The sequence below is a fragment of the Salvelinus namaycush genome, chromosome 3, assembly GCF_016432855.1.
Source record: "Salvelinus namaycush isolate Seneca chromosome 3, SaNama_1.0, whole genome shotgun sequence".
NCBI lineage: Eukaryota > Metazoa > Chordata > Actinopteri > Salmoniformes > Salmonidae > Salvelinus > Salvelinus namaycush.
In genome coordinates, this window is record NC_052309.1 from 92,045,451 (window position 1) to 92,070,450 (window position 25,000).

The 25,000-nt window shown below is 46.3% G+C and overlaps 2 protein-coding genes across 4 annotated transcripts in view; one reads left to right on the forward strand and one right to left on the reverse strand.

Annotated features, from left to right (window-relative positions):
* Positions 1-15,291, reverse strand: part of zgc:86896 (uncharacterized protein LOC415190 homolog) — a 36,471-nt gene extending 21,180 nt beyond the window's left edge. The window contains exons 1-6 of one of the 2 annotated variants that reach the window (XM_038987484.1): positions 15,133-15,291; positions 13,998-14,141; positions 11,619-11,723; positions 10,785-11,007; positions 10,159-10,266; positions 8,756-8,962 (exon numbers count right to left, since the gene is read on the reverse strand). In XM_038987484.1, coding sequence (XP_038843412.1) covers positions 8,756-8,962; positions 10,159-10,266; positions 10,785-11,007; positions 11,619-11,723; positions 13,998-14,061 — 707 coding nt within the window. In that variant the 5' untranslated portion in view covers positions 14,062-14,141; positions 15,133-15,291. Of the gene's footprint in view, positions 1-8,755; positions 8,963-10,158; positions 10,267-10,784; positions 11,008-11,618; positions 11,724-13,997; positions 14,145-15,132 lie in introns of both variants that reach the window. The other variant, XM_038987483.1, reaches the window with a different exon arrangement.
* Positions 15,292-16,316: 1,025 nt separating this feature from the next.
* The window catches only part of LOC120042642 (cAMP-dependent protein kinase type I-alpha regulatory subunit-like), a 17,689-nt gene continuing 9,005 nt past the window's right edge, over positions 16,317-25,000 (forward strand). The window contains exons 1-9 of one of the 2 annotated variants that reach the window (XM_038987467.1): positions 16,317-16,428; positions 17,937-18,130; positions 21,357-21,566; positions 21,671-21,762; positions 21,887-21,948; positions 22,102-22,148; positions 22,794-22,952; positions 23,266-23,326; positions 23,818-23,939. In XM_038987467.1, the coding sequence (XP_038843395.1) occupies positions 17,957-18,130; positions 21,357-21,566; positions 21,671-21,762; positions 21,887-21,948; positions 22,102-22,148; positions 22,794-22,952; positions 23,266-23,326; positions 23,818-23,939 (927 nt within the window). In that variant the 5' untranslated portion in view covers positions 16,317-16,428; positions 17,937-17,956. The remainder of the gene's footprint in view (positions 16,429-17,936; positions 18,131-21,356; positions 21,567-21,670; positions 21,763-21,886; positions 21,949-22,101; positions 22,149-22,793; positions 22,953-23,265; positions 23,327-23,817; positions 23,940-25,000) is intronic. The other variant, XM_038987474.1, reaches the window with a different exon arrangement.

Here is a 25,000-nt window from a genome sequence, read left to right on the forward strand (position 1 = left end):
TCTTTCACCCCTTCACTCTTTTCACCCTCACCTTCACTCTTTCACCCCTTCACTCTTTCACCCCTTCACACCTTCACCCCTTCTACTCTCTTCACCCCTTTACTCTTTTCACCCCTTTACCTTACTTTCACCCCTTTACTCTTTCACCCCTTCACCTTTCACCCCTTCACTCTTTCACCCTTCACTCTTTCACCCTCCACTCTTTCACCCCTTTACTCTTTCACCCCTTTACTCTTTCACCCCTTCACTCTTTCACCCCTTCACCTTTCACCCCTTCACTCTTTCACCCTTCACTCTTTCACCCCTTTACTCTTTCACCCCTTCACTCTTTCACCCTTCACTCTTTCACCCCTTCACTCTTTTCACCCCTTTACTCTTTCACCCCTTCACTCTTTCACCCCTTCACTCTTTCACCCCTTCACTCTTTCACCCCTTCACTCTTTCACCCCTTCCACTCTTTCACCCCTTTACTCTTTCACCCCTTCACCTTTTCACCCTTCACTCTTCACCCCTTCACTCTTTCACCCCTTCACTCTTTCACCCTTTACTCTTCACCCCTTCACTCTTTCACCCCTTCACTCTTTCACCCCTTCACTCTTTCACCCCTTTACTCTTCACCCCTTCACTCTTTCACCCCTTCACTCTTTCACCCCTTCACTCTTTCACCCCTTCACTCTCTTCACCCCTTCACTCTTTCACCCCTTCACTCTTTCACCCCTTCACTCTTTCACCCCTCAACTCTTTCACCCCTTCACTCTTTCACCCCTCACTCTTTCACCCTTCACTCTTTCACCCCTTCACACCTTCACACCTTCACACCTTCACCCCTTCACCGTTCACCCCTTCACTCTTCACCCCTTCACCTGTTCACCCCTTCACCTGTTCACCCCTTCACCTGTTCACCCCTTCACCTGTTCACCCCTTTCACTCTTTCACCCCTTTACTCTTTCACCCCTTCACTCTTTCACCCCTTCACCTTTCACCCCTTCACTCTTTCACCCCTTCACTCTTTCACCCCTTTACTCTTTTCACCCCTTTACTCTTTCACCCCTTTCACTCTTTCACCCTTCACTCTTTCACCCCTCTTCACTCTTTCACCCCTTCACTCTTTCACCCCTTCACACTCTTTCACCCCTTTACTCTTTCACCCCTTCACTCTTTCACCCTTCACTCTTTCACCCTTCACTCTTTCACCCCTTCACTCTTTCACCCCTTCACTCTTTCACCCCTTCACTCTTTCCCCTTCACTCTTTCACCCTTTACTCTCTTTCCCCCTTTTACTCTTTCACCCTTTACTCTTTCACCTCCTTTACTCTTTCACCCCTTCACTCTTCAACCCCTTCACCTTTCACCCCTTCACTCTTTCACCCCTTCACTTTCACTCACTCTTTCACCCCTTTCACCTTTCACCCCTTCACTCTTTCACCCTCACTCTTTCACCCTTCACTCTTTCACCCCTTCACTCTTTCACCCCTTCACTCTTTCACCCCTTCACTCTTTCACCCTTCACACCTTCACCCCTTCTTACTCTTTCACCCCTTACTCTTTCACCCTTCACCTGTTCACCCCTTCACCTGTTCACCCTTCACTCTTTCACCCCCTTCACTCTTCACCCTTCACTCTTTCACCCCTCACCTGTTCACCCCTTCACCTGTTCACCCCTTCACTCTTTCACCTCCTTCACATCTTTCACCCCTTCACTCTTTCACCCTTCACTCTTCACCCCTTTACTCTTTCACCCTTTTCACTCTCACTCTTTCACCCCTTCACTCTTTCACCCCTTCACTCTTTCACCCCTTCACTCTTTCACCCCTTACTCTTTCACCCCTTACTCTTTCACCCCTTCACTCTTTCACCCCTTCACCCTTCACCCCTTCACTCTTTCACCCCTTCACTCTTTCACCCCTTCACTCTTTCACCCCTTCACTCTTTCACCCCTTCACACCTTCACCCCTTACTCTTTCACCCCTTTACTCTTTCACCCCTTTACTCTTTACCCTTCACTCTTTCACCCCTTCACCTGTTCACCCCTTCACTCTTTCACCCTTCACTCTTTCACCCTTCACTCTTTCACCCCTTTACTCTTTCACCCCTTCACTCTTTCACCCCTTCACCTGTTCACCCCTTCACTCTTTCACCCCTTCACTCTTTCACCCTTTACTCTTTCACCCCTTCACTCTTTCACCCCTTCACTCTTTCACCCCTTCACTCTTTCACCCTTTACTCTTTCACCCCTTCACTCTTTCACCCCTTCACTCTTTCACCCCTTCACTCTTTCACCCCTTCACTCTTTCACTCCCTTTACTCTTTCACCCCTTTACTCTTTCACCCCTTCACCTTTCACCCCTTCACTCTTTCACCCCTTCACTCTTTCACCCCTTCACTCTTCACCCCTTCACTCTTTCACCCCTTTACTCTTTCACCCCTTCACTCTTTCACCCCTTCACTCTTTCACCCCTTCACTCTTTCACCCCTTCACTCTTTCACCCCTTCACTCTTTCACTCACTCTTTCACCCTTTCACTCTTTCACCCCTTCACTCTTTCACTCACTCTTTCACCCCTTCACTCTTTCACCCCTTCACTCTTTCACCCCTTCACTCTTTCACCCCTTCACACCTCACCCCTTCACACCTTCACCCCTTCACCTGTTCACCCCTTCACTCTTTCACCCCTTCACCTGTTCACCCCTTCACCTGTTCACCCCTTCACCTGTTCACCCCTTCACCTGTTCACCCCTTCACTCTTTCACCCCTTTACTCTTTCACCCCTTCACTCTTTCACCCCTTCACCTTTTCACCCCTTCACTCTTTCACCCCTTCACTCTTTCACCCCTTTACTCTTTCACCCCTTTACTCTTTCACCCCTTCACTCTTTCACCCCTTCACTCTTTCACCCCTTCACTCTTTCACCCCTTTACTCTTTCACCCCTTCACTCTTTCACCCCTTCACTCTTTCACCCCTTCACTCTTTCACCCCTTCACTCTTTCACCCCTTCACTCTTTCACCCCTTCACTCTTTCACCCCTTCACTCTTTCACCCCTTTACTCTTTCACCCCTTTACTCTTTCACCCCTTTACTCTTTCACCCCTTTACTCTTTCACCCCTTCACTCTTTCACCCCTTCACTCTTTCACCCTTCACTCTTTCACCCCTTCACTCTTTCACTCACTCTTTCACCCTTTCACTCTTTCACCCCTTCACTCTTTCACTCACTCTTTCACCCCTTCACTCTTTCACCCCTTCACTCTTTCACCCCTTCACTCTTTCACCCCTTCACTCTTTCACCCCTTCACACCTTCACCCCTTTACTCTTTCACCCCTTTACTCTTTCACCCCTTCACCTGTTCACCCCTTCACCTGTTCACCCCTTCACTCTTTCACCCCTTCACTCTTTCACCCCTTCACCTGTTCACCCCTTCACCTGTTCACCCCTTCACTCTTTCACCCCTTCACTCTTTCACCCCTTCACTCTTTCACCCCTTCACTCTTTCACCCCTTCACTCTTTCACCCCTTCACTCTTTCACCCCTTCACTCTTTCACCCCTTCACTCTTTCACCCCTTCACTCTTTCACCCCTTCACCTGTTCACCCCTTCACTCTTTCACCCCTTCACTCTTTCACCCCTTCACTCTTTCACCCCTTCACTCTTTCACCCATTTACTCTTTCACCCCTTCACTCTTTCACCCCTTCACCTGTTCACCCCTTCACCTGTTCACCCTTCACTCTTTCACCCTTCACTCTTTCACCCCTTCACTCTTTCACCCCTTCACTCTTTCACCCCTTCACTCTTTCACCCCTTCACTCTTTCACCCCTTTACTCTTTCACCCCTTTACTCTTTCACCCCTTTACTCTTTCACCCCTTCACTCTTTCACCCCTTCACTCTTTCACCCCTTCACTCTTTCACCCCTTCACTCTTTCACTCACTCTTTCACCCTTTCACTCTTTCACCCCTTCACTCTTTCACTCACTCTTTCACCCCTTCACTCTTTCACCCCTTCACTCTTTCACTCACTCTTTCACCCCTTCACTCTTTCACCCCTTCACTCTTTCACTCACTCTTTCACCCCTTCACTCTTTCACCCCTTCACTCTTTCACCCCTTCACTCTTTCACCCCTTCACTCTTTCACCCCTTCACTCTTTCACCCCTTCACTCTTTCACTCACTCTTTCACCCCTTCACTCTTTCACCCCTTCACTCTTTCACCCCTTCACTCTTTCACCCCTTCACCTGTTCACCCCTTCACCTGTTCACCCCTTCACTCTTTCACCCCTTCACTCTTTCACCCCTTCACTCTTTCACCCCTTCACCTGTTCACCCCTTCACCTGTTCACCCCTTCACTCTTTCACCCCTTCACTCTTTCACCCCTTCACTCTTTCACCCCTTCACTCTTTCACCCACTCTTTCACCCTTTCACTCTTTCACCCCTTCACTCTTTCACCCCTTCACTCTTTCACCCCTTCACTCTTTCACCCCTTCACTCTTTCACCCCTTCACTCTTTCACCCCTTCACCTGTTCACCCCTTCACTCTTTCACCCCTTCACTCTTTCACCCCTTCACTCTTTCACCCCTTTACTCTTTCACCCCTTCACTCTTTCACCCCTTCACCTGTTCACCCCTTCACCTGTTCACCCCTTCACTCTTTCACCCCTTCACTCTTTCACCCCTTCACTCTTTCACCCCTTCACTCTTTCACCCCTTCACTCTTTCACCCCTTCACTCTTTCACCCCTTTACTCTTTCACCCCTTTACTCTTTCACCCCTTTACTCTTTCACCCCTTCACTCTTTCACCCCTTCACTCTTTCACCCCTTCACTCTTTCACCCCTTCACTCTTTCACTCACTCTTTCACCCTTTCACTCTTTCACCCCTTCACTCTTTCACTCACTCTTTCACCCCTTCACTCTTTCACCCCTTTACTCTTTCACCCCTTTACTCTTTCACCCCTTCACTCTTTCACCCCTTCACTCTTTCACTCACTCTTTCACCCCTTCACTCTTTCACCCCTTCACTCTTTCACTCACTCTTTCACCCCTTCACTCTTTCACCCCTTCACTCTTTCACTCACTCTTTCACCCCTTCACTCTTTCACCCCTTCACTCTTTCACCCCTTCACTCTTTCACCCCTTCACTCTTTCACCCCTTCACTCTTTCACCCCTTCACTCTTTCACCCCTTCACTCTTTCACCCCTTCACTCTTTCACCCCTTCACTCTTTCACTCACTCTTTCACCCCTTCACTCTTTCACCCCTTCACTCTTTCACCCCTTCACTCTTTCACCCCTTCACTCTTTCACCCCTTCACTCTTTCACCCCTTCACTCTTTCACCCCTTTACTCTTTCACCCCTTCACTCTTTCACCCCTTCACTCTTTCACCCCTTCACTCTTTCACCCCTTCACTCTTTCACCCCTTCACTCTTTCACTCACTCTTTCACTCACTCCACTCTTTCACTCACTCTTTCACCCCTTCACTCTTTCACCCCTTCACTCTTTCACCCCTTCACTCTTTCACCCCTTCACTCTTTCACCCCTTCACACCTTCACCCCTTCACACCTTCACCCCTTCACTCTTTCACCCCTTCACCTGTTCACCCCTTCACCTGTTCACCCCTTCACTCTTTCACCCCTTCACTCTTTCACCCCTTCACTCTTTCACCCCTTCACACCTTCACCCCTTCACACCTTCACCCCTTCACCTGTTCACCCCTTCACTCTTTCACCCCTTCACCTGTTCACCCCTTCACCTGTTCACCCCTTCACCTGTTCACCCCTTCACCTGTTCACCCCTTCACCTGTTCACCCCTTCACTCTTTCACCCCTTCACTCTTTCACCCCTTCACTCTTTCACCCCTTCACTCTTTCACCCCTTCACTCTTTCACCCTTTACTCTTTCACCCCTTTACTCTTTCACCCCTTCACTCTTTCACCCCTTCACTCTTTCACCCCTTCACTCTTTCACCCCTTCACTCTTTCACCCCTTTACTCTTTCACCCCTTTACTCTTTCACCCCTTCACTCTTTCACCCCTTCACCCCTTCACCCCTTCACTCTTTCACCCCTTCACTCTTTCACCCCTTCACTCTTTCACCCCTTCACTCTTTCACCCCTTCACACCTTCACCCCTTTACTCTTTCACCCCTTTACTCTTTCACCCCTTTACTCTTTCACCCCTTCACTCTTTCACCCCTTCACCTGTTCACCCCTTCACTCTTTCACCCCTTCACTCTTTCACCCCTTCACTCTTTCACCCCTTTACTCTTTCACCCCTTCACTCTTTCACCCCTTCACCTGTTCACCCCTTCACTCTTTCACCCCTTCACTCTTTCACCCCTTTACTCTTTCACCCCTTCACTCTTTCACCCCTTCACTCTTTCACCCCTTCACTCTTTCACCCCTTTACTCTTTCACCCCTTCACTCTTTCACCCCTTCACTCTTTCACCCCTTCACTCTTTCACCCCTTCACTCTTTCACCCCTTTACTCTTTCACCCCTTTACTCTTTCACCCCTTCACCTTTTCACCCCTTCACTCTTTCACCCCTTCACTCTTTCACCCCTTCACTCTTTCACCCCTTCACTCTTTCACCCCTTTACTCTTTCACCCCTTCACTCTTTCACCCCTTCACTCTTTCACCCCTTCACTCTTTCACCCCTTCACTCTTTCACCCCTTCACTCTTTCACCCCTTCACTCTTTCACTCACTCTTTCACCCTTTCACTCTTTCACCCCTTCACTCTTTCACTCACTCTTTCACCCCTTCACTCTTTCACCCCTTCACTCTTTCACCCCTTCACTCTTTCACCCCTTCACACCTTCACCCCTTCACACCTTCACCCCTTCACCTGTTCACCCCTTCACTCTTTCACCCCTTCACCTGTTCACCCCTTCACCTGTTCACCCCTTCACCTGTTCACCCCTTCACCTGTTCACCCCTTCACTCTTTCACCCCTTTACTCTTTCACCCCTTCACTCTTTCACCCCTTCACCTTTTCACCCCTTCACTCTTTCACCCCTTCACTCTTTCACCCCTTTACTCTTTCACCCCTTTACTCTTTCACCCCTTCACTCTTTCACCCCTTCACTCTTTCACCCCTTCACTCTTTCACCCCTTTACTCTTTCACCCCTTCACTCTTTCACCCCTTCACTCTTTCACCCCTTCACTCTTTCACCCCTTCACTCTTTCACCCCTTCACTCTTTCACCCCTTCACTCTTTCACCCCTTCACTCTTTCACCCCTTTACTCTTTCACCCCTTTACTCTTTCACCCCTTTACTCTTTCACCCCTTTACTCTTTCACCCCTTCACTCTTTCACCCCTTCACTCTTTCACCCCTTCACTCTTTCACCCCTTCACTCTTTCACTCACTCTTTCACCCTTTCACTCTTTCACCCCTTCACTCTTTCACTCACTCTTTCACCCCTTCACTCTTTCACCCCTTCACTCTTTCACCCCTTCACTCTTTCACCCCTTCACTCTTTCACCCCTTCACACCTTCACCCCTTTACTCTTTCACCCCTTTACTCTTTCACCCCTTCACCTGTTCACCCCTTCACCTGTTCACCCCTTCACTCTTTCACCCCTTCACTCTTTCACCCCTTCACCTGTTCACCCCTTCACCTGTTCACCCCTTCACTCTTTCACCCCTTCACTCTTTCACCCCTTCACTCTTTCACCCCTTCACTCTTTCACCCCTTCACTCTTTCACCCCTTCACTCTTTCACCCCTTCACTCTTTCACCCCTTCACTCTTTCACCCCTTCACTCTTTCACCCCTTCACTCTTTCACCCCTTCACCTGTTCACCCCTTCACTCTTTCACCCCTTCACTCTTTCACCCCTTCACTCTTTCACCCCTTCACTCTTTCACCCATTTACTCTTTCACCCCTTCACTCTTTCACCCCTTCACCTGTTCACCCCTTCACCTGTTCACCCCTTCACTCTTTCACCCCTTCACTCTTTCACCCCTTCACTCTTTCACCCCTTCACTCTTTCACCCCTTCACTCTTTCACCCCTTTACTCTTTCACCCCTTTACTCTTTCACCCCTTTACTCTTTCACCCCTTCACTCTTTCACCCCTTCACTCTTTCACCCCTTCACTCTTTCACCCCTTCACTCTTTCACTCACTCTTTCACCCTTTCACTCTTTCACCCCTTCACTCTTTCACTCACTCTTTCACCCCTTCACTCTTTCACCCCTTCACTCTTTCACTCACTCTTTCACCCCTTCACTCTTTCACCCCTTCACTCTTTCACTCACTCTTTCACCCCTTCACTCTTTCACCCCTTCACTCTTTCACCCCTTCACTCTTTCACCCCTTCACTCTTTCACCCCTTCACTCTTTCACCCCTTCACTCTTTCACTCACTCTTTCACCCCTTCACTCTTTCACCCCTTCACTCTTTCACCCCTTCACTCTTTCACCCCTTCACTCTTTCACCCCTTCACTCTTTCACCCCTTCACTCTTTCACCCCTTCACTCTTTCACCCCTTCACTCTTTCACCCCTTCACTCTTTCACCCCTTCACTCTTTCACTCACTCTTTCACCCCTTCACTCTTTCACCCCTTCACTCTTTCACCCCTTCACTCTTTCACCCCTTCACTCTTTCACTCACTCTTTCACCCCTTCACTCTTTCACCCCTTCACTCTTTCACCCCTTCACTCTTTCACCCCTTCACTCTTTCACCCCTTCACTCTTTCACCCCTTTACTCTTTCACCCCTTCACTCTTTCACACCTTCACTCTTTCACTCACTCTTTCCCCTGGGTGGCGTCGGCCACACTGATGCTGCTGTTGTGAGCGACCCAGGCCAGGTGGTCTCCGCTGGGGGAGAAGGAGACACTGTGCACCCAACCTCCACAGTCCTTGGTCTCCAGCAGCATCTCCCCAAATGGCATCTTAGCCCCCCACGCTGTCGGGCCTGGCTTGTCCTCGATTTCCTTGATGTAGGCAGAGAAGATCCTGCATGAAGAGTATTTGGGAATTGTCATGTTTGTATCACTATGGGCCGATTCGGCCCGCACAACGTTACTTTAGTACCTGCTTATTTTGCATCACAAAGAGAGAGATAGAACGTGTGAGAGAGTATTTTGAAATACTGTTATAGTAATAATAGACGGTATATACATTGGTATAAAAAATTCAACCACCATATTATGACTCACACCTAGAAAAAATTGTTCAGAAAGGGTTCTTCAGCTGTCCCTATGGAAGAACCATTTTTGGTTCCACTTGACCCCTTTTGGGATCCATGTAGAATTTTCTGTGAAAAGGGTTTTACATGGAACCCAAAAGGATTCTACCTGGAACCAAAAAGGCTTTTCCAAAGGGTTCTCCTATGGGGACAGCCGAATCACCCTTTTAGGTTCTAGATAGCACCTTTTTTTCTAAGATTGCCACGGTAAAGAAACCTGTTGAGAGAAAACACAAAACTATGGCAAAACTGTTTGCGAAATGACATCAGATTCAATTCAAAGGTGGTGCAGGGTTTATCAAGCAGAAGTGCTGTACAGATGTAATTATATTGTCATATTTTTGTAACAGCTCCTTGACCAAGCATTAGAAAATAAATAATCTGACCCGATAATTACCTAGCTAAAGGTTGAATAAATAAGAAAGCCAAACAATAGCATCAGAGACAGTTACTATCTGTTGGTTCTGACCTGCTGTGGAAGACTTAGAGACAGTTACTATCTGTTGGTTCTGACCTGCAGTGGAAGACTTAGAGACAGTTACTATCTGTTGGTTCTGACCTGCAGTGGAAGACTTAGAGACAGTTACTATCTGTTGGTTCTGACCCGCAGTGGAAGACTTAGAGACAGTTACTATCTGTTGGTTCTGACCTGCTGTGGAAGACTTAGAGACAGTTACTATCTGTTGGTTCTGACCTGCAGTGGAAGACTTAGAGACAGTTACTATCTGTTGGTTCTGACCCGCAGTGGAAGACTTAGAGACAGTTACTATCTGTTGGTTCTGACCTGCTGTGGAAGACTTAGAGACAGTTACTATCTGTTGGTTCTGACCTGCAGTGGAAGACTTAGAGACAGTTACTATCTGTTGGTTCTGACCTGCAGTGGAAGACTTAGAGACAGTTACTATCTGTTGGTTCTGACCTGCAGTGGAAGACTTAGAGACAGTTACTATCTGTTGGTTCTGACCTGCAGTGGAAGTCAGAGGACCCTGCAGCCAACAGGATGTTGTTGGGGTGCCAGTCCAGACACATCACCGTGGACCGGATGCTCTTCTTTATGTGCTTACTGAGCCACCTGCAGGGGCCAGAGGTCACAGAGGTCTCAAAGGTCAAAGGTTGCAATAGATTCATACTGGACAAATCTCAAGACACTACCGAGCCACTACAGGGTCAGAGGGGAAAGGTCACAGTAGATTCTTTCTGGGAACATCTCAAATGGTGCCTCACTTCTAGCCTATAGTGTACTACTGTAGTAACAGTCACAACAACAGTATTAGTAAGAGGGTACAGTGAGAGTCAGTGAGTGAGTGAGTGAGTGAGTGAGTGAGTGAGTGAGTGAGTGAGTGAGTGAGTGAGTGAGTCAGTGAGTGAGTGAGTGAGTGAGTGAGGGAATGAATGAGTGAGTGAGTGAGTGTGAGTGAGTGAGTGAGTGAGTGAGTGAGTGAGTGAGTGAGTGAGTGAGTGAGTGAGTGAGTGAGTGAGTGAGTGAGTGAGTGAGTGAGTGAGTGAGTGAGTGAGTGAGTGAGTGAGTGAGTGAGTGACCGACCGAGCGACCGACCGTCCGAGTGGCTGAATGTGTTCCGTGTCTCTCACCAGTCGTTCTCCTTCTCGAAGTAGCAGACAGAGATGAGGCGAGCTCCGCTGCCCAGGGCAAACTTATTCTCCAGAGGGGACCACTTGACAAAGGTAGCAGCCCGGTTGATCCTCACCAACACCAGAGTGGGCTTCCACACCTTGTCCTTCAGGGTCCACACGTACGCATTACGGTCCGATGCACACGTCACGATGCGGTTCGAATCCGGAGCCCAGTCGACGCCTGGAAGGTTTTTAGGAGAAGGAGACAATGAAGAGAATGATGCAGTTGGAATGTGCAGGCTAGCACCCTGTGTGTGTGTGTGTGTGTGTGTGTGTGTGTGTGTGTGTGTGTGTGTGTGTGTGTGTGTGTGTGTGTGTGTGTGTGTGTGTGTGTGTGTGTGTGTGTGTGTGTGTGTGTGTTCAGTGGAGTTACTGACTAACCAATGATGTTTCACTTCCTGGCTGTCTATGGTTGAGTCCCAAACGGCTTATGGGCCCTGGTCTACACTAGTACACTATAGGGAATAGGGCCCTGGTCTACACTAGTACACTATAGGGAATAGGGCCCTGGTCTACACTAGTACACTATAGGGAATAGAGCCCTGGTCTACACTAGTACACTATAGGGAATAGGGCCCTGGTCTACACTAGTACACTATAGGGAATAGGGAGCCATTTGGGTCTCATTATATGTGGGTACCTGTGATTCGTCCTTTGGGTCTCATTATATGTGGGTACCTGTGATTCGTCCTTTGGGTCTCATTATATGTGGGTACCTGTGATTCGTCCTTTGGGTCTCATTGTATGTGGGTACCTGTGATTCGTCCTTTGGGTCTCATTGTATGTGGGTACCTGTGATTCGTCCACTGTGCTCAGTCAGCTCGTGGATCTTGACCCACTCGTTCCCCTTCTTCTCATAGATGATCACCACACTGCTGTTGGGGCTGACAGCAATCTCTGGAGATAGACATCATTACGTCACTACAACATCTTGATTAACAACAACTAATACACAGCAATATCTGGTGAGGGGAGAGACATCTTTACGTCACTACAATATCTTGATTAACAACAACTAATACACAGCAATATCTGGAGAGAGGAGAGGCATCTCTGCATCTCTACATCATCTTGATTAACATGTAACTAATGTGTAATGGATAGAAACATGCTGATTGACAGTGGCACACACACACACACACACACGCACACGCAAGCGCACACAGACACACACAACATTGCATATTATGTGGAGGAGAGATGTCAATAATGCATTGATGTATCATATACAACACGTACAGAAACATACAGTACATTGTGTATGTATACACAGCAAATTCTCCAGTGGTGAATCAACACTGACAGTGTTCAGTTCAACACTGGGCCAGTGTGTATAAGTGTCCACGCTTTTCAGTGTTAAATCCCTGTTAAAGGAAATTAGCACTTTTAGTGTTATGCAAGAACACCTCATATTTAACACCAGGAAGTGTATATAGTTTTCACCAATGGTGTTTGCAATGACACCTCATAGTATTTTTTAACAATTACACCAATTAGGCCTAGTTTCACTCTAGTAAAAAGGTCTGAAACTCATGGTTTACAGGCCACATCAGGCCTTGAAGTAGGGTAGGTAACGTTCCCCAAATTCCCAGATATCCTGGTTGAAGGATTCCAGATTTTCTGATTATTTCCTACCATTTCCAGAAATCTTCCAACTGCAATTTGTGAAAAATCTGGAAATTATGGCAAAGTTACCAGATTTTTGCAACCCTACCTGCAAGTCACACAATGCTGGTTTGCAAAGTGATGTGTAATTCCTATTGGAACCCAGACAGAATGATTGCCTGGGTTAGCAACATTGTGAGGAGAATACGTAAGGCATTTAAAAAGGGGACAACCATTTCAGTAATGGGTGCAAAAAATCTAATTAAACGATTGGATTCGTTTTGAAAAGGTATGTTATTTGTCTCTGAGTAGCATAATATGAATCAATCAATCACTGTACAAGCAAAAACAAAAGAATCAAAAAACAATCCTAAAAAAATCTACCTGCAGTAGAGCATGCTGGGAAATATGATAATGATGGCCGTGGTTTTGATGGGAACATTATACTCTCCACAAAATAAAACCAGAGAGGAAGAGGCAAAGCGAGAGATTTCACTCTCACCAAAATCTGTCCACGCGGGAATACAGCGTAATTCACTGAGTTTCTGTGGGCTTAATGAGCAGACTGATAAGCAGACTTCCTGCCTTCCCCCCTTTGGGACAATGGCTCCTATTGTTAGCCTCTAGTCATTATATATGATTGATCTCTGGTAAAACTGGCACAATCACACTCTCACAGTCAACACTGGGTATTAACATCAACACTGGGGTTGTCTACACTAATAGAGTTAATTTAACACCAGAACCAACACCGGGAATGTTACACTGAAAAACATCTACATTAGGTAACACTGGACAATTTACTGTGTAGCAATGGCATTGTGTTAACCTTGTCCTCAGGCTCAATTGCTACTGCATATAGACGTTGGAAAGAGGGAGATCCGGCTTGGGACCAGATTAGCATGTTTACCTACAATTTCCCTCTACATCAAAGATAACTTGTTTAATGTAGGATACTGGAGATAAACCACAATGTTCATGTTACATCTTTGTACTTTAACAGAATACTAAAGGGTACAGTTAGACTAGTAAAGGAGACGAAGAAGAAGAGTAAAGTCCAATGTCTCCCAAATGACACCCTATTCCCTACATAATGCTCTTTGGGTGCTGGTCAAAAGTAGTGTACTATATAGGGAATAGGGTACCATTTGGGCCCACATCTACAGTACGGAGCGTCTTACATCTCTGCTACATTTCCTCTGTTGATAATCACATTCCCCAGATCTTCAGACAATTTTAATGGACAGCAATTAGAGGAGGAAGAGGAAGTGCATCTGCAGACAGCCAGCAACACGAGGGGTTTGCGTCTCAACGGGCACCCTATTCCCTACATAGTGCACTACGTATGACTAGAACCCTATGGGCCCTGGTCAAAAGGTAGTGCACTGTATAGGGAATTTGGGACGCATCCAAGGAGCCAGCAGGCCAGCTAATGGAGGTATAGACCGGGAGAAAGAGAGGTGTGTGTGTGTGTGTGTGTGTGTGTGTGCGTGCGTGCGTGCGTGCGTGCGTGCGTGCGCTGAAATGCGGGCGGACTGGTTTAAGTATTACTGCAGGACTACTTACGTGTCCTGTCCTTATTCCAGGCATGGCAGGAGAGAGGCTCCAGCCCAAAGCTGTACAGAGACATGCTTCAACAAGGGTTCCACAGGGTTCTGGAATGTGCCTGGGATCGGAATGTCTTCTTCTTCTCAGGGATTGGTTGGAACTCTACTGTCGTAAAACCAGGAAGGGAGGGTTAAAAGTGAGAATGATTGGGTTAGATAAAGTTAGATTGTAGGCCTAGGCTAAACTCTAGGAGGCAAATTTGCCCCCAAGCAACTCAACCCCCAGTGTATTTCAGAAACTGGTTGAATGTCTGAATTGTTTTTAGTTGTATCTTACTATAATCGTGACCGTTTAGGTCAATATTAAGTTGAGCATCGACTTTTGTTGAGTTGAGCAACGAGTTGAGCAAGGAAACTAACTGCGGACGTTGGTCGTCAGTGTTGGCACATACTTTGTAAACACATAAAGGCTACCTTTCATCTTTACATGGTTGTTCTTGCCTGCTAGCTGTGTTGACATAGTGGGAAAAACCATTGGATTCAGATACAGTCAACCCTACAGTATATATTTTTGTATAGGTAGAGATGTGTATCTTCCTTCCACTTGGTGGGAGACACTCAGAGGACCAGAAGGACTTTCTGATTGATCCTATGCACCACAACATTCGACTGGTTCCATTGCAGACCCTTCATTTCCTGCTCTATTGGTCTCCATTGCTCTATGCCTCTCATACTGTCACTCCTACATTCTTGATGCCCTTGATACGTGGCATTATAAGACCTTTCTGCAATGCCTCCCAGTCCCAGTATCTGACAAGGAACTGAACTGAGAGTGCTTTCTTATCACACTTAATTAGCATAGAGATCAAACACTCACAGACACAGATACACACAGACACAGACACACACACAGACACAGACACAGATACACACACAGACACAGATACACACACAGACACAGACACAGACACAGACACAGACACAGACACAGATACACACACAGACACAGACACAGACACAGATACAGATACACACACAGACACAGACACAGACACACACTCAAACAGGAAAGACCACGCCATAGAAAACCATAAGAAACCCAATGCAACTAAGAAACAAGGAAATGTCAACCAAAACCAGTCTCTCCCTCCTACCTCTCCTTCCTCCAGTGGACAGGAACGACAAGATGATGTAAAACAACTTCTCTGTGTGTGTGGTTGTAGCAGGGTGGTATTCGCGGACTCTGGGCAGTCGACACGAATGAAGCAGTGCAGGGCAGGACTGGAGAGGACACAAGAAGAGGAAGTAGAGCGAGATTGAGAGACACACAGAGCGAGGGAGGAGAGAAGAGGGTGTGTCTGCGTATTCAGCTATTGCGCAAGCACCTGGGACAAAGGTTGGTGGAGGATGAAGATAACATACATACTGTCAGAATAAGAATAAGACTTTCCCTCAACAGTACACCTGTAGTAGTTTAACAGAATAAGACTTTCCCTCAACAGTTCACCTGTAGTAGTTTAACAGAATAAGACTTTCCCCCAACAGTACACCTGTAGTAGTTTAACAGAATAAGACTTTCCCTCAACAGTTCACCTGTAGTAGTTTAACAGAATAAGACTTTCCCCCAACAGTACACCTGTAGTAGTTTAACAGAATAAGACTTTCCCTCAACAGTACACCTGTAGTAGTTTAACAGAATAAGACTTTCCCCCAACAGTACACCTGTAGTAGTTTAACAGAATAAGACTTTCCCCCAACAGTACACCTGTAGTAGTTTAACAGAATAAGACTTTCCCTCAACAGTACACCTGTAGTAGTTTAACAGAATAAGACTTTCCCTCAACAGTACACCTGTAGTAGTTTAACAGAATAAGACTTTCCCTCAACAGTACACCTGTAGTAGTTTGATTGAACAAGGAACATGTTGACACCTGTTTTCTGGTTTAAATATATCACAAATGTTGTAAATCTTTAGTGAGCATAATGTTTGGAGATCAGACGCACTAGATTATTTATGAAAGCATGCATGAAGAAATCATATTTATTCGGTTTATTCTGATACTGAATACATTTTTTATACATTGAGATTACAGCAAGAATTATATCTATAATGGTAAGCCTATGTAAAAACTCAACTTCTCAAGGGACAAGAGAGACAAGTCTATTTGAATATTCTTGCGTTCCCTACAAATGTTGATATGCAGTAAATGTTGATATGCAGTAAACGAAATACTTGTTATCAAAACACTCACTTTCTGTGAAGTGTTGGCAGTACAAAAAAAAGGCCTTGCCCTTTAAGGTAGTTAAGGTGACGTATATACCAGAACGAGGCAGAGATTGGTCCAAACCTGATTCCGGTAGGGCAGCCGTCCAACTAAGGACTGAGGGGGAAAAACAGGGACGAGGAACTGTCAGTTTCCGAAATAAAGACAGCATTTCAATCTGGTTTGGTAAGCGGTTTGTCTTAATTTTGTTCTAAATAGTCTCGATGTATGTGTTGGAGCGCTGTATGTATGAGGATATTGCTTGATTATAACCTGTATCTCGCCGTCTTCCCGTTTTGTTATGATAACGCCAAATTGGCTAACGTTACTAGCAAGATAGCTAGGTTTCCAAGATGGCTGTTTTAATCAAAAGACCTCTGCGGGCCTTTTAGCTAACGTTAATCGTTTCAGAATTCATCAGAATATTAATTCCATATGCTTTCCAAACAGTTATTACAAATTAAATGCATTATTACGGAATATTAAGCAAGGGTCCGCTGCGAGCTACAGACGAATGGTTTCCTGCCCTCGAAAGACACAGCTAACTACCATTAGCTAGCTAGCATTTCACTTTGGTGTTTATTGTGACAGTAGTTTTGTCGTATGGTGCACGTTACTAAGTAGTTAGGTAGCTTGCCAACACTCACCAGTTTACATTATCTATGTAGGTAGTTGCCTCAAGTTTTGTTTGCCCTTGTAAGTTATATGATCAATTTAGTTTTTATAATTGACAGTCCCAAATCGATTAATTTATGGGGATTATGGACATCTCTCTCCAAATTTGAAATATCTTCATATTTTGTCGATGTTTAATTCTCATTTTCAGTATACAGTAGGGTACACACACCATAAATCAGGTTATGAAAAATTCCGTCGCACCCTGGTGTCACATGGCTGTCTGCTGCTGTCCTGGTTGTGCAGCGTCCTCCCTCTAACCAACGTTAGCTATATAAAGGAGAGTTGGCGAGTGTGGCGAACTAGACTGGTTCTGGTTGCCACATAATGCATTGCAATGTCCGTTGAATGCGAGTGAGAGTTTAGTCCGTTGGTTCAGCGGTGTGGTCTACTGTTATCCTGAGATTTTGAGTTGGGATGATACAATGGAGCTTTGTGTCAAGCATTTATCTCCCCCCTTTCTCTTTCGCTCTGTGGAATATTTCAATAAATATGGGTTGTATTGACAATGGTGTTTGTTCTTCACTGGTTGCCCTTTTCTTGTGGCAACAGGTCACAAATCTTGCTACTGTGGTATTTCACCCAATAGATATGGGAGTTTATCCCACCTCGCTCTCCCTCCCCCTCGCCCCCCCCTCTTACTCTCTCAAAACTCCCTCCCTTGCTCTAACCCGATAATGTTTTGTCCTCTCTCCCCACTTTTCACACCCTTGTTAAGTTTCTCTGTTTATCATTACACTCTCTTTTTTTCTCTACACCCTCATGTTCTCTTCTTCTCACTGTCCTCTGTTTCTACTTCTCTATCTATCAAACACTACCCTCATGTTCTCTTCTTCTCACTGTCCTCTGTTTCTACTTCTCTATCTATCAAACACTACCCCCTCTCTCCTGCTACACCGGCTTTTCTGTTCTCTCTCTCTTTCTGTTTATTAAACACTACCCCCTCTCTCCTGCTACACCTGTCTCCCTGTGCATGTGTTTACTCTGTGTTTATCTCTCTGTCTGTCTGTGTCCCCCAGGTCAATAGGTTGTGAGTGTGATGGCGTCAGGCAGTACGAGCAGTGAGGAGGAGAGGAGTCTGAGGGAGTGTGAGCTGTATGTGCAGAAACATAACATCCAACAGCTGCTGAAGGACTGCATCGTACAGCTATGTACCTCACGGCCAGACAGACCCATGGCCTTCCTCAGAGAGTACTTCGAGAGGCTGGAGAAGGTGAGTCTGGGTGGGCAGGGTCCTGTGTGTTGATATTTGTAAACAAAGGCAAGTATCCATCTCAAAGGGGACAGAAAAGTCCAATCCTACTCTACTCTAATGGTATACAGTAATATATCTCTATTCTATTCTTCTCTCTGTGTTCCCACTAGAAGGGTATACAGTAATAGAGCTCTATTCTATTCTACTCTCTGTGTTCCCACTAGAAGGGTATACAGTAATATAGCTCTATTCTGCTCTCTGTGTTCCCACTAGAAGGGTATACAGTAATAGAGCTATATTCTACTCTGTGTAACACCCACTAGGTTATACTGTAAGAGCTCTATTCTACTCTCTGTGTTCACACTAGAAGGGTATACAGTAATGGAGCTCTATTATATTACATTCTCTGTGTTCCCACTAGAAGGGTATACAGTAATATAGCTCTATTCTATTCTCTGTGTACCACTAGAAGGGTATACAGTAATAGAGCTCTATTCTACTCTCTGTGTACCACTAGAAGGGTATACAGTAATAGAACTCTATTCTACTCTCTGTGTTCCCACTAGAAGGGTATACAGTAATAGAGCTCTATTCTACTCTGTGTTCCCACTAGAAGGGTATACAGTAATAGAACTCTATTCTACTCTCTGTGTTCCCACTAGAAGGGTATACAGTAATAGAGCTCTATTCTACTCTCTGTGTTCCCACTAGAAGGGTATACAGTAATAGAACTCTATTCTACTCTCTGTGTTCCCACTAGAAGGGTATACAGTAATAGAGCTCTATTCTACTCTACTCTCTGTGTTCCCACTAGAAGGGTATACAGTAATAGAGCTCTATTCTACTCTCTGTGTTCCCCACTAGAAGGGTATACAGTAATAGAGCTCTATTCTACTCTGTTCCCCACTAAGAAGGTAAATACTGCTATATTCTATACTGTTCTACAACTGCAGTGCATTCGGAAAGTATCCTTGACTGTTTCCACATTTTGTTACGTTACAGCCTTATTCTAATATGGATATCTACACACAATACCCCGTAATGACATCACAATACCCCGTAATGACATCACAATACCCCGTAATGACATCACAATACCCCGTAATGAAAAGGCAAAAACAGGTTTTTAGATTTTTTTGTTGCAAATGTATAAAAAAACAGCTAGCTTATTTACATAAGTATTCAGACCCTTTGCTATGAGACTCGAAATTGAGCTCAGGTGCATCCTGTTTCCATTGATCATCCTTGAGATGTTTCTACAACTTGATTGGAGAAAATGTAGTAAAATTAAATTGATTGGGCATGATTTGGAAAAGCACACACCTGTCTATTTAAGTCCCACAGTTGACAGTGCATGTCAGAGCAAAAACCAAGCCATGGGGTTGAAGTAATTGTCCATAGAGCTCGAAGACAGGATTGTGTTCAGGCACAAAGGGTACCAAAACATTTCTGCAGTATTGAAGGTCCCCAAGAACACAGTGGCCTCCATCATTATTAAATGGAAGAAGTTTGGAACCAATAAGACTCTTCCTAGAGATGGGCGCATGGCCAAAATGACCTAGAACCCGATAGTCACTCTGACAGAGCTCAACAGTTCCTCTGTGGAGATGGGAGAACCTTCCAGAAGGACAACCATCTCTGCAGCACTCCACCAATCAAGCCTTTCTGGTAGAGTGGCCAGATGGAAGCCACTCTTCAGTGAAAGGCACATGACAGCCCGCTTGGAGTTTGCCAAAAGGCACCTAAAGGACTCTCAGACCATGAGAAACAAGATTCTCTGGTCTGATGAAACCAAGACTGAACTCTTTGGCCTGAATGCCAAGCATCACGTCTGGAGGAAACCTGCCACCATCCCTACGGTGAAGCATGGTGGTCGCAGCATCATTCTGTGGGGGTGTTTTTTAGCGACAGGGACTGTGAGACTAGTCAGGATCGAGGGGAAAGATGAACGGAGCAAAGTACAGAGAAATCCTTGATGAAAACCTGCTCCAGGGCGATCAGGATCTCAGACTGAGGCAAAGGTTCACCTAACAGGACAACGGCCCTAAGCACAGCTAATACAACGCAGGAGTGGCTTCGGGACAAGTCTCTGAGTGTCCTTGAGTGGCCCAGCCAGAGCCCGGACTTGAACCTGATTTAACATCTTTGGAGAGACCTGTAAATAGCTGTGCAGCGACGCTCCTCATCCAACCTGACAGAGCTTGAGAGGATCTGCAGAGAGTCATGGGGTCTGAATACTTTCCGAATGCACTGTATTGGGGCACTACACTGACCTTTTTTACAAGGAGCACGCAAGGAAATTTAGGAGCACAATGAAACATTGGAGGCAATAAGAGTCCTAGAATCCTTCATGTTTCTAGGTGCGCAGGTGCTCCTAAATAAGGGAGGGAGAGATGTTGCTCTTGCTTTTCACAAAAGTGGAGCTTTTACGTCTGTAGCTTGTTGTTGGCCAATCATAAGCCATCAAAGCGCCAATAGACTCTGGTCATAGAGCCTCGCTCTGTGTGGGGCAAAAAGTTAGGAGATATTTACTCAACGGAAGACTGAATTAAAAGTTAAAGGAGATAGATGGGCTACAACGACCAAGAGCCAACAGGCAGGCTGCTACTTCATTCAGGCTGCTACGACCAAGAGCCAACAGGCAGGCTGCTACTTCATTCAGGCTACAACGACCAAGAGCCAACAGGCAGGCTGCTACTTCATATTCTGAATGGAGTTGTTGTTGTTTGTAAATGTAGGATGAGAAAGCGTACGCAGCCTCAGTTAGCCTAGCTAGCTAAACTAGATTCTCCAGGGGTTTGATGCAGTCAAGACGGGTACTATATAATCCTAGTTGATGATAAATAGCCTAGCTATGGCAGCTATTGGTCTACTATAGCTCAGGTCAGCTTGGTTTTAATGCTGTCTCTGTCTCCCTCCCTCCTCCACGAGTGTCTCACTCACATTACAGCCTCTTCCTCTCCTCCCCCTGCTAGAGCACCCCCCGTCGCGCTTTATCAGCTCCGGTTAATAAATAAACTTTTTTTAAAGGGCTTTTCTGCTGCTTCCCTCACTCGGATCGGACCAGCTCTGGATCCGACCAGGTCTATAGGGAACGTGTCTAGTTGTTTTCGGGTTCGTTCAGAACGGACCTCTGTATTATTATCTATGTATATCGGGTCTGGGTGGGTAAGCCCCATGTCCATTTTGGACCGTGAAGATCTCTGTTCTATTCTACTATAACTGAATCCCCCCCCCCCACCAGGAGGAGGCGAAGCAGATCCTACAGCAGCAGAAGTCCAACTCTCGCTCCGACTCCCGTGAGGATGAGGTGTCTCCTCCCATGAATCCCGTGGTGAAGGGGCGGCGGCGGCGCGGTGCCATCAGCGCCGAGGTCTACACAGAGGAAGACGCCGCCTCCTACGTCAGAAAGGTCAGGGGGGGTCAGCCCTCAGCCAATCACGCATCGCTACAGGTGCACCTGACCCTACAGTTATTACTTCAATCTGATTTAATATAATCTAACGACTGAAGGCAGTTGGCTTGTGATGAATGAAGCTGTCCCTTCTGCCTCTGCAGGTTATTCCTAAAGACTACAAAACGATGGCCGCCCTGGCTAAAGCCATTGAGAAGAACGTGCTGTTTGCTCACCTGGACGACAACGAGAGAAGGTACAACTGTTCACGGATTGTGTGCTAAACAGCGGTGTGCTACCGGTGCTGTGAAATGAAAATCAAAGTAATTATGATGTAATGTTGATCCTGTCATTGTGTCGACCACCTCCACTCTTCACAGTGACATCTTTGACGCCATGTTTTCTGTTACCTATATCGCCGGGGAGACGGTCATTCAGCAAGGTACGCCATTTTACCTTGTTACTTTGACATGAAGTCATGGACGTTTTTTAGTGGCCTGTCCAGGAAAATCTCCTGGCTGTAGTTCCAACAGGATTACATGACCATCGTTACCGCTGGGTCAGAATGTGTCTCACGGCTGTTGTTTCCCACCAGGTGACGAGGGTGATAACTTCTACGTCATCGACCAGGGAGAGATGGATGTACGTCCCTGTTTTCTGTCTGCACGCTAGGACAACTGTTATGTACAGTAGGGAAGACAGACTACCTATCTATGGTCTATATAGTGGTAGATCTGTTGTGTACAGACTACCTATCTATGGTCTATATAGTGGTAGATCTGTTGTGTACAGACTACCTATCTATGGTCTATATAGTGGTAGATCTGTTGTGTACAGACTATATGGTCTATAGTGGTAGATCTGTTGTGTACAGACTACCTATCTATGGTCTATAGTGGTAGATCTGTTGTGTACAGACTATATGGTCTATAGTGGTAGATCTGTTGTGTACAGACTATATGGTCTATAGTGGTAGATCTGTTGTGTACAGACTACCTATCTATGGTCTATAGTGGTAGATCTGTTGTGTACAGACTATATGGTCTATAGTGTTACATCTGTTTGTTAAAAAGACATTATGATGTAAGATAAAATACTGACAGATTCATACTGTAGGGAAAGCTATTTCCATTGGTGAGGTTGTTGCTCTCTCCCTCCCTCTCGCCCCTCTCTCCCTCCCTCTCGCCCCTCTCTCCCTCCCTCTCGCCCCTCTCTCCCTCCCTCTCGCCCCTCTCTCCCTCCCTCTCCCTCCCTCTCGCCCCTCTCTCCTCTTTCTCTCTCTCACAGGTGTATGTGAACAATGAGTGGGTGACCAATATTGGGGAGGGGGGCAGCTTTGGCGAGCTAGCCCTGATCTATGGGACCCCCAGGGCCGCCACGGTCCGGGCCAAGAGCAACGTCAAACTGTGGGGCATCGACAGAGACAGTTACAGGAGGATACTCATGGTGAGGCTGGCTGGCTTTGGTAGAATGAGTTAATTCAGCTCTACGTAGATATATGAAATGATACAATGTTATGAGGTGTTATTTTCCCCGGCAACAACATTATTGGGAGACATTGGTTTGAACAAATCGTCTCCATATAGTTCCTGTTTACACACAGTGTCAGTCCAGTCATTCAGAGGTCTCTAACAATGGTAGGAATTCCAGATGTCTGGGGCTAAATCTGAACACAGTTAGTACACGTTTGGGTGTTATTATGGGACTTAACATGCTCTGTCTCTCTCTGTCTCTGTCTCTGTCGCTCTGTGTCTTTCAGGGAAGCACTTTGAGAAAGCGTAAGATGTATGAGGAATTCCTCAGCAAGGTGTCCATTTTAGGTGAGGAGTCACACATTCTACACATGACTACTCTGACCAACAAGCTGTTCAAAGAGTTGGAACAGTCTAACATGCTACCTACCTACCTACCTACCTATTTGGTGTATGTATGGAATCGAGTCGCTACAAACAAACCCAGCCTGTGATATTTCCTGTCAGTCCCCCTCTGCTGTGTTGTTGAGTGGTGCTGTGGCGCCACCCTGTGGCCAGTGTGTGTATCAGCATCTGCCAGGCTGACTGTAGTGTGTGTCTGTGGTCCTCTACAGAGTCTCTGGACAAGTGGGAGAGGCTGACTTTAGTGTGTGTCTGTGGTCCTCTACAGAGTCTCTGGACAAGTGGGAGAGGATGACTTTAGTGTGTGTCTGTGGTCCTCTACCTGAGTCTCTGGACAAGTGGGAGAGGCTGACTTTAGTGTGTGTCTGTGGTCCTCTACAGAGTCTCTGGACAAGTGGGAGAGGATGACTTTAGTGTGTGTCTGTGGTCCTCTACAGAGTCTCTGGACAAGTGGGAGAGGCTGACGGTAGCTGATGCTCTGGAGACCGTTCAGTTTGAGGACGGACAGAAGATCGTGGTTCAGGGTGAACCTGGAGATGAGTTCTTCATCATCCTGGAGGTAGGATTATCTCTGCAATATGCTGGCTGTCTTTTTGGATTTTATTTAACTAGGCAAGTCGGTTAAGAACAAAATCTTAATTACAATGACAGCCTACCCCGGCCAAACCTGGACGACGCTGGGCCAATTGTGCGCCGCCCTATGGGACTCCCAATCACGGCCAGTTGAGATCAATCAAGTTTATTTTATATAGCCCTTCGTACATCAGCTAATATCTCGAAGTGCTGTACAGAAACCCAGCCTAAAACCCCAAACAGCTAGTAATGCAGGTGTAGAAGCACGGTGGCTAGGAAAAACTCCCTAGAAAGGCCAAAACCTAGGAAGAAACCTAGAGGAACCAGGCTATGAGGGGTGGCCAGTCCTCTTCTGGCTGTGCCGGGTGGAGATTATAACAGAACTATGCCAAGATGTTCAAAAATGTTCATAAGTGACAAGCATGGTCATATAATAATCATGAATAATTTTCAGTTGGCTTTTCATAGCCGATCATTAAGAGTTGAAAAACAACAGGTCTGGGACAGGTGGCGGTTCCATAACCGCAGGCAGAACAGTTGAAACTGGAATAGCAGCAAGGCCAGGCGGACTGGGGACAGCAAGGAGTCACCACGCCCGGTAGTCCCGACGTATGGTCCTATGGCTCAGGTCCTCCGAGAGAAAGAAAGAGAGAAGGAGAAAATTAGAGAGAGCCAAGATTTTCAAAATGTTCATAAATGACAAGCATGGTCAAATAATAATCAGGAATAAATCTGTTGGCTTTTCATAGCCGATCATTAAGAGTTGAAAACAGCAGGTCTGGGACAGGTAGGGGTTCCGTAACCGCAGGCAGAACAGTTGAAACTGGAATAGCAGCAAGGCCAGGCGGACTGGGGACAGCAAGGAGTCATCATGCCCGGTAGTCCTGACGTATGGTCCTAGGGCTCAGGTTCTCAGAGAGAGAGAAAGAAAGAGAGAACGAGAGAATTAGAGAGAGCATACTTAAATTCACACAGGACACTGGATAAGACAGGAGAAGTACTCCAGGTATAACCAACTGACCCTAGCCCCCCGACACATAAACTACT